Source organism: Mustela nigripes, chromosome X (genome assembly GCF_022355385.1).
Source record: "Mustela nigripes isolate SB6536 chromosome X, MUSNIG.SB6536, whole genome shotgun sequence".
Lineage (NCBI taxonomy): Eukaryota > Metazoa > Chordata > Mammalia > Carnivora > Mustelidae > Mustela > Mustela nigripes.
In genome coordinates, this window is record NC_081575.1 from 36802828 (window position 1) to 36812046 (window position 9219).

Consider the following 9219-nt stretch of genomic DNA (forward strand, 5'->3'; position numbering starts at 1 on the left):
ACAGATTTTTCTCCCATTATTCCAGAGTCATCTTTCAAGGTTTTTTTTTGTTTTGTTTTGTTTTTCAGGCATTACCTCCTCCTGTGTGCCTCCCAGTCCCCTGATTTCAAAGCCTCTTCCCTGGGGTCTAATAATCCCCCTGTGTGGGTCTGCTGTAGTACTTAGCCCACCATATTCTTGCTTGGGTCACTACAGGAAGTGAGTTACTCATCTCTAAAACCCCAGTGTCTAATACTTGGCCTGGTTTAGAGAAAGTACACTGTTACTACTGGCTAAATGAATGAATGACTTTCAGGAAGCCCTGACAGGGAGAAAGACCTCTCCGTAAGTGGGTGAGAGAGACATTCACTAATACACAACTCAAGCCAGTGGATACCTATGTGCCCAGTTTTCAGCTTACTTGCACTTGGATAGACTTAGCAAACTCCCCACTGGTGTGTCTTCCATCTCTACAGTTGATACACAGGTTCCAGAGCCCAAGGAAAACATTATCCTATGTGGAGGAGAGGAACTATATATCCTCAGGAAATATTCACGATACAATAGTTTAAGCAACATTCTCAGGCCATCCTGCTGCTTAACTTTCAGTATTTTCTGTTCTCTCTCTCTCTCTCTCTCTCTCTCTTTCTGCCCTTCCTTCTTGTTTCTCTACTCCTCTCCCTCTGCCCCCACATGCTTTGGGATATTTTTTAAAAATCCCTTTATTTTTAAAGCATGTTTCAGAATATCTCTGCTTAACAATGTTGGTCTTTAGATTTTTAAAAAAATTAACTTTAACATGAGATGTCTAAACACAAATCCATTCAAAAGCTGTTTAATTGTTTCATTTCCATGCACTGCATTTTTTTCACATGATTAGATCTTGAAAAGCTCATTAACAAAGGGAATATAAAAACAACTTGCAAACACAATGGAATATCAAAATGTTACATACTTAACCATCTCTCTTCCAGCCTTTTGTTGGCCTAGAGAGAAATGGGGGTGCACCCTGACTCTGGCCATGGCTGTCTGCCTTCCTCAGTCTCTGTGCCTTTCTCCTGGTTTCAAACTTCCTCATTCTTTTCTTCTCCTAACCTCTTATCCCCCTCTTCCGAGAGAAAGAGATCAGGAGTCGAGAGGGGAGCCTCTCGACTCCTGATCTCTTTCTCTCCCTCATTTTTGATTCCCTCCTCTGCCCATCTTGGTCTACAGGCCTTTAGTGTCTCACACAATTTCTTTTTTATTCTTCTTCCTGAGTAGTTCCCTTTCTTTTTCCTTTCCTTCCCTTCTTTTCAGCCAGGATGAGGCAGGGAAGAGAGAGTGGGGCCTGGTGGGTGGGGGAGTGGGGAGAAACTGACCATGGGGCTGTCTTGTACCTGCCACATCAGCTGCCCAGAGGGGATGTATCCCTGGTCTCAGTCACCCATTGTCCCTTCCCCTTTAAGGTAAGGCACAGAACCTCTTTTGCCTCACTTTTTTTCCTGCCTTGTAACATTGAAACAAAATCATATGTTCCCAGACTACCTCCTGGAGATGGTGTTAGGGTCAAATTTGGGAATGAATATATGAGAAAGATTTGAAAAGTACCAGAGCCCTGTAATTGGAAGCACTCGGGGGAGAGGTGGGAGGATTACTGCTCCAGGATCTAATTAACTGAGGATTGTAGTTCTGGCCTTTCTGAGGAATGTGTTTCTTCTCACCTTTGTTCCGTTCATCAAATCACTTGGTTGTCTGTGTGCCTTGCCTGAATGTTCTTAGTGTCTTTGGAGGGGAAGGAAAACTGGTTCCTTTGTATGCTGTTGATTCTTATCCCTTCCTTTTCTCTTGCCTTGGGCTAGCAAACGGGACCTCCAGCAGCCAGCTCTCTACCCCCAAGTCTAAACAGTCACCCATCTCCACGCCCACCAGTCCTGGCAGCCTCCGGAAGCACAAGGTATTATGTCTCTTATACCTTACTAAACCCCTTTGCACTCCAACTTCTTTGAGTGGCTGGGTGAGGGTCTGCTCAGCCAGCTACTTCAGCAATGCATCAAGGCCAAAATTTCCCTTCCTCTGGTCCTTGAGCTTGAAGCCCTGGGAATCATAGCAGGGCCCAAATTTCCAGTCACTTTCATTTATTCCTCTGACTGCCCACCCCTCACATTTACCTATTTCCAGTTACACTTACCCAAAAGGAAGAGGTAATGAAGGTCCCAAATACCCATTCTGAGTTCATGGAGTCCCCAAATGTTGTCTCGAAGGATGAGCTAAATGCTTTTCACTCCAATTCAGAGGCACAGCAAAGAGGAGATTGAGGGCAATTTATGTCCCCAGGCACCAGTCGGTAGAAGGGACAAAGACAGCAGTTAAAGAGAGTTAGCACTGAGTGACTTCCTTTAGATTTGCTGGACATCAAGATATGAACAGACCCAAGTTTCCCCCTGTATGCTTCATTCCCAGGCAGACTCTGGATCAGTGCCGAGGAGAGGGAACGTATACACCGTGTTGGCCCTGCCTGGGCACAGTTGACACTTCCAAGTCATCCCAAATCAATATCCTGCTAAAATAGGGGAAATTTGTAAACTCATTAGCTCCACTTTTCAAGCAGATTCCCACCCAGCAATCTCTTCTGTATAGAAAATCTGGAGTGGGAGTGGTCACAGCCTTGAACCTCATCCCTGAGGCCACGTGAACGTGGTTTCTGCTCCGACAGCCACACTCTGCAGCAGCTTCCTCTAGAATTCTTTTGTCTTCTCCCTGCTCCTAAGACTCAAAATGAGATGGAAAAAGGCAAAAGGCCATGAGTGTGGCCAGTTCCATCATGGAACCACTGATGTTCAAGCTGAAAGAGGTTTTAGATAAAGACAAATTACTGTCATTTGATTCTCTCGATCATCTTGTGAGGTTGACCTTTTGCAGGTGAGGAAATGAAGCTCCAGGAGGGTTAAGTGACAAGGGTGACATTGCTAGGTGGTGGCAGACATAGGACTGGTGCCCAGGTTACCGCCACCAGTATGCCCGAGCCAGTTCATGTTAGCTCATGAGAGCTGATTGTGCACATCCCTTCCCTGCTCTGTGTTCAGTGACGCCATGTTGGTACCTAGAACTCAGCCATGATGGGAATATTTGCATCACAGAAATCAGCACACACTACACATCAAGGCTGTTGTTTTTTCCCCCAGAAAATCAACTGTTAAACATGTAATAGGACACTACTGCCCCACATCCATTTTCATTTCTCTACATTAGGATTTTATTTCCTGGTTAATCCAACCATTACCTCTTCCACTGTCCCTACTTCCTGTTCCATTCCTGTAATGTTTCAGTTTCTGGCACTGACCCTGACCAGAACCTTCCTGCTCAGCTATTTGGTTTCCCCAGAGGACGATCTGCTGCACTGTTTGTATGGCTAGTGTTGCCTAGAGGTTGTAGCATGGGTGAAAACTACTCAGTTATTCTTCTGGGAAAATCTTGTTAAGATGGACACTCCAAGATGGAGAGTAGCCTACTTCGGCTGTTCCACTCTCTAGCAGAAGCTGCTGGGTCTTCGCCCTATGCATCTATGTCCTTGCTGTTTTTCTGAGAAGACTGATCTTCCCCAGCACCTTCCATTGGCACCTTCCTAAAAGAATGGGGCAGTTGGGCCTTTATTTGGCCTGCTGTCTTGAGTCGTTCAGCTTAACGATTGACATGTTCAGTTCATTTAGGCTGAGGACCCATTGTCCATAAGCCTGTTGAGGTGAGTGCTGGCATTGTTAAACTGTTTCTCCTGGTTGGGTTTGCAAACTTTGTGTGGGTGTTTCATTTTCTTTTGACTCAATTCTACAAACCAATTTAACCACTGAAGAACAAGCTATAGGTGGCAGCACCGTCAGAGACTCACTGTGGGATTTTCAGTGTATACTTTTATTTTTTAAAGGACTCTTTTTTATGACAGTGAAGCAAGTAAACATTATATGATTTCCTATGATTTAAAGCAAATAAGCAAATAAACATTATATGATTTCCTATATGATTTAAAAGCAAACTTTTAAAAACTATGTGGATTTTGGTACACTTTTTACTAATTTTTTAACTTCTTCCTCTGCTATCATTTTAAATTTATGTAAGATTTGCAGGAAAAATATAAAGAAGTCCTGTATACTCTTGGCACATATTGACCAGTTGTTTAGATTTTTGCCCCATTTACTTTATTTTTTTGTGTTCTCTCTCTCACACCACACACACACAGACTTCACCATTTTTTTTAACCATTTGAGACTAAGTTGAAGACATCATACACTTTTACCTCTAAAAGCTTGCATGTATTTCCTAACAATAAGGATATTTTCAGTCCTGACAATAGCACGATGATCAAAATCAGGAAATTTGCACTGGTAAGACACTATTATATGCTCCAAAGCCCATACTCAAACTTTATCAATTGCCCCAGCAACATCCTTTTTCTGGTCCAGGATCCAATCCAGAACCACACATCATCTGTGGCTTTTATGTCTTTTTGGTCTTCTTTAATCTAGAAAAGTTCTTCAGTCTTTCATTTTGATGGTGCATTATAGAAATGGAGAGTACAGCCCAGTTCTTTAGTAGAATGTCCTTTGATTTAGATGTGTCTGATGTTTCCTTGTGATTAAGTCCATATGACACCTTTGGAGCAGAATTGTCATAGAAGTAATGTCGTGTCTCTCTTAGTGTATCCAATCCAGAGGCAACAGCCTCATACTTAACCCTACTAATGATGCAGGGTGAACTGTTTTTTCTGAATAAGCTAAAAATGTCATGACCTTGGCTTAGTCCTCCTGGGCCTCAGGACTCAGCTTCTTGCTCTTCTTTTTACATAGTTACCTGAGCCTTAGTTAGCACCGTCAAGGTCCTTGGGCAGTGGGCCCAAGCAGTTCTCATTTGAACTCCAATCCAAGTGGACCTGAAAGGTGTGAGTCATGGTGGAGACAGGAAGCAGGTGGCTGAGGCCATGACTTTCCTCCTGCGCAGTTGGAAACAAACTTGAAGTCCCAGCATCCCTTTGGTAACTTTTGATGGCTGTGGCAGGGCCCTAAGCTGTAATCAGCCTCTTGGCTTCCCCTCTTAAGCAGCTCATGGAGAATCTTCTTTAATGCAGCTGTGAGGGGGTTAGCCAAAGTCCGCATACTCAAGTGCTACAATATGGACACAAAGTAAGTCAATGAGAACAACATTGTGCATTCCCATACTGCTTTATCCTTTTGCACATTTTCCTATTTACCCTTGTGATAACACTGTGACAGAGATAAGGAGGTGGCATTTCCATTTTAGAAATGAGGGAAAGGGGGTGCCGAGGGCAAAGACAACCCTAGTATGGTTCAACAATTTGGAGAAGGCAGCACATTAAAGATGTTTGAAAAGCCTAGAAATATAGGGAAACCCTTTTGTTTATTTAAAAATGTTTTCTAGATCAGTGATTGCACTCATGCCTTTAATGTGGAGGCATTTGGCTTGCAAAGTTATCCAGAGATCGGAGGGATATACATTGGACATATTATTTGAAAATATAACTAACATTATTTAAATACACATTTTCCTCTATGTTTCTAGACCTTCTCTCTGTTGTCCTGTAAGTGCTTGGAGAGATAGTTTGATGAATAAAGCAGGGTACTGATCCTTAAATCACAGACACCACTCTAAGTGGATTTTGGTAGTGTAATCAAGAACGGACAAAAGGGTGGGAAAGTCCTCTGCCTGGGAGACAGTGGGAGATGGGGAAAGTTTTGCAGACTAGGTGACATTTAAGTGGGGCATTGAAGCCTGGGTAGGCTTTTGATGGCTGGTGAAGAGAATGGGCATGCCATCATTAAAAAACTAATAATAATAAATCAACAAGAACAAAGCCACACCATCAGAAAAGTGCAGGGCACATTTGGGAAAAAGCAAACCCAAACCAGAAGCCAGGTTTCTCAAAACTCCTCTCTGACTTCCTTTGGACTATAAGCTCCTTGGACCAGAAACCAAGATTTTGTTTTCTCTAATGCAATAGTATCGCCAGCACAGCTGTATTTGTTACAAACATTTTGTTCTGTAGGGCTCCAGGGGACTCAGCAAATGAATTTCAGGTGCAAATTATTTGTATTGTTAAGCAATATGTGTGTTTCTGTATTTCTACATATCGATCAACAAAAACACAGAGTTGAGATAATTCCTTTTCCTGAACATTGTTCTACCCACACAAGAAAATATCTTTTGAATATCAAATAAGTGGATGGAGGACAGACTTACAGAAGTTCATTCCCAAGCCTAATCCTATGGATTCCCTCCACAGCCTGACTCTCACTGTATCCATCCCAAGTCATAGCGGCTACAAGAGCAGTTTCCTTCTGATTCTACCCCTAGGCCTTCCTCTGAAATATAAGTCTGAAATAATCTTATCCTATAATTATTTCCACCAGCCAACCAACCACAATGAAGGTTCTGTTACATGAATAATCAAGAGCAAGGGTGAATGCTGAAACCCAGGGTTCCGTGTGGTAGGACTCAAAGTGGCCTCCATAATGAAAAGACCCTTAAAATTCCCAAGGAGTTCATGAACTTGGCAGTGTCTAGCTCATTTCTCTTGCTTTGGTCTAACTAATAAAAAACAAAATGCAATGATCTGACCTAGAGAATTTTAGAACCAGAAGGAAACTGAAAGATCTTCTGGTCTGCATCTTCCCCAACTTACAGATAGAGAAGCAAAGACCCTGTAAGGGGAAGTTAAATAGCCAGGATAGGCCTGGGATATAGGTCTCCCATACTACATTGCTTCTTGTTGTGTCTTTGTCCTATGCATTTCTGCCCTTATCCGTCCTTCTGAGAATTTTGACCTGCCCCAGCACCTTCCACTGGTACCTTCCTAAATGAATGGGGCAGCTTGGGAATTTATTTGGCCTGCTCTCTTGAGTTGTTCAGCTTTTTCTCCCCCTGTTATTAGTATAGCCTGTCCAGCTCTCTTTTGATTACTATTTGTATGATAAGTCTTTTTCCATCCTTTTGTGTTCAACCTATGTGTGTCTTTGAATTATGTCTCTTTCAGGCAGCAGAGAGCTAGATCATGGTTTTTGTTTGTTTGTTTGCTTTTTGTTTTAAAAATTCATTCTGCTAACCTCTACCTTTTAATTTGGTTGCTTATTCTATTTATGTTTAATGTAATTACTGATAAGGTAGAAATTACATCTGCCATTTTGTTATTTTCTACATGTCTTATGTTTTTTGGTTCCCTTATTCTTCAATTTTTGCTCTTTTTTGTGTTAGATGTTTTTTCTAATGTACAATTTTAATCTCCTTGTTTGTTTGTTTTTTTTAACTAATTTTGAGTTATGTTTGTGGCTACCCCGGAGAGTACGATTGACATCTTAGTGCAATCTATTTTGAAATAATATCAACTTAATTTCAATTGAATATAAAAATAGTTACCATAGTGTGGACTTGACCCTCCTCCCTTCCCCTCCTTTTGGGCTCCTATTAACATACAAATTACCTCTTTATGCATAATAAGTCCATCAGCACCCATATATAATTACCATTCCACGCAGTTGTCTTTTGAACTGGATAATAGAAGAGTTACAAAAATAAACTTGTGTCTTTTGTATTTACCTCTGTATTTACCTTTACCAAGTGTTCTTTCTTTATGTGGATTTGAATTACTGTCCATTGTCCTTTCATTTCCCCCCTGAAAGCTTCTCTTTAGTATTTCTTGGATATGTCTGCTAGCAATGAATGCCCTGTCTTTGTTTATCTGAGAATGTCTTGTTTCCTCCTTCATTCTTGAAAGAAAATTTTACTAGATTTCCTTAAATGCCTTGATCCAATAAGGCTCCCTGCCTTGGCTTAGATGCTGTGTGTGTGTGTGTGTGTGTGTGTGTTGGGGCATGATTTCAATGCTCTTTCAGGCAGTTTATAATTTTGCCTTAGCCTTCGTTTGCTGCTTGTGCAGGGCCTCAAGGCCAACCAGAGATGAGAGATTAGGACCGTCTTAGGTCTTTTCTCAGAATACACCCAGTTTTGAAAATGTGCCATGTCACAGAGATTCCTGGGAGCATGCGAATATGTTGGAACTTTTCAAACTCTCCTATGGACACTAATTCTCTAGCTTTTCCTTTTAATGTTTGGAGCAGCTTCATTTGCCCTAACAGTTTCCTCTTCTTTAGGCAGCTGTGATTTTAAACATCTGAAAAGGCGGCTCACAGTGAGTGTGCTCTGCATTAGGTCAAATAAAGAGTGTATGAATGGGAGTTTCCAAGGACTACCAAACAGGCCAAATAGTGACAATTCTCTGTGAATGGGGCTTTATTTTTGTGGGGGGGGGGGGCTCTTAATTCATTCTGCACCATCTCACTACTAGTTTGCTGTTTTCCAGATACTGGAATTGGGAGGCTGTTGGCTTTCAAGGCTACCTTGAAGTTGGGGAGAGGGAGAAGGGAAAGAGAATAAGCTAAAGCACTACAAATTTTGGTATTCTTATATTCAGCCATTTTTCTTGAATAAACACTCTTCGGATTACTGAAAACTTTTTGTTAATTTCCAGAGTTCTGAAAATGTTGGTTTTAACAATTTTTCCAGTGTCACTGTTGGAGCAGATTTTCAAAGAGTCTTTCTTTGCCATTCTGGAAGTCTAGAGCTCGAAGATACTTTTGACTACATTCAATTTTCACTTTATTCAAGTACAAGAGAGGCAAAATCCCTTCAGAGATGTGACCAGATTGTATACCACTTTGCCCGAGTTCGATTTTACAAATTTTTGTTAAACTTCTATTGTTTCCTCAGCCTTGTACTTCCTGTTTATCAGTTTTATAAGAGATTGTGTTTGGTAGTTTAGAACAAGGGTGCCAAATACTGCCTATGACCTCGTTGTTTGGGGATGGCCCCCCAATATGAAAAAAGAAATGTTTTTTAATATCTTTAAAGAGTTGTAAAACAAAGTGCAAACAAACAAGACTGCATGACAGAGACCATATGTGACCAGCAAAGAAAGCACAAAATATTTATTATCTAGCCTTTTACAAAAAAGTTTGTAAGCCCCTGATTTACCATGAAGGGAAGCCGGGTTGGTGAGAAGTGAGTCTATTGCTATACTTGCCTTTCTTTTGTTTTTTAATGATTGTAGTCCCTTGAGGGTCCTAAATAACAGTCAAAGAGGTGAGAGACTTTACATATCGCCTTTCCAATACTGAATTTTCTTGATGAAGACACCAAGGTTCAAAGACTTGTTCAAAGTCATAGTAGTACTAATTCCAGGACTAAAAGCTCAGGTTTCTG

The 9219-nt window shown here is 41.3% G+C and overlaps 1 protein-coding gene across 3 annotated transcripts in view; it reads left to right on the top strand.

Annotated features, from left to right (window-relative positions):
* The window catches only part of DCX (doublecortin), a 107002-nt gene that overhangs the window by 87250 nt on the left and 10533 nt on the right, over positions 1-9219 (top strand). For all 3 annotated transcript variants that reach the window (XR_009401442.1, XM_059386352.1, XM_059386353.1), the window contains exon 5: positions 1818-1912. Coding sequence is in view for 2 of the 3 variants with exons in the window: in XM_059386352.1 (XP_059242335.1) it covers positions 1818-1912 (95 nt within the window). In the remaining variant the exon portion in view is untranslated. The remainder of the gene's footprint in view (positions 1-1817; positions 1913-9219) is intronic.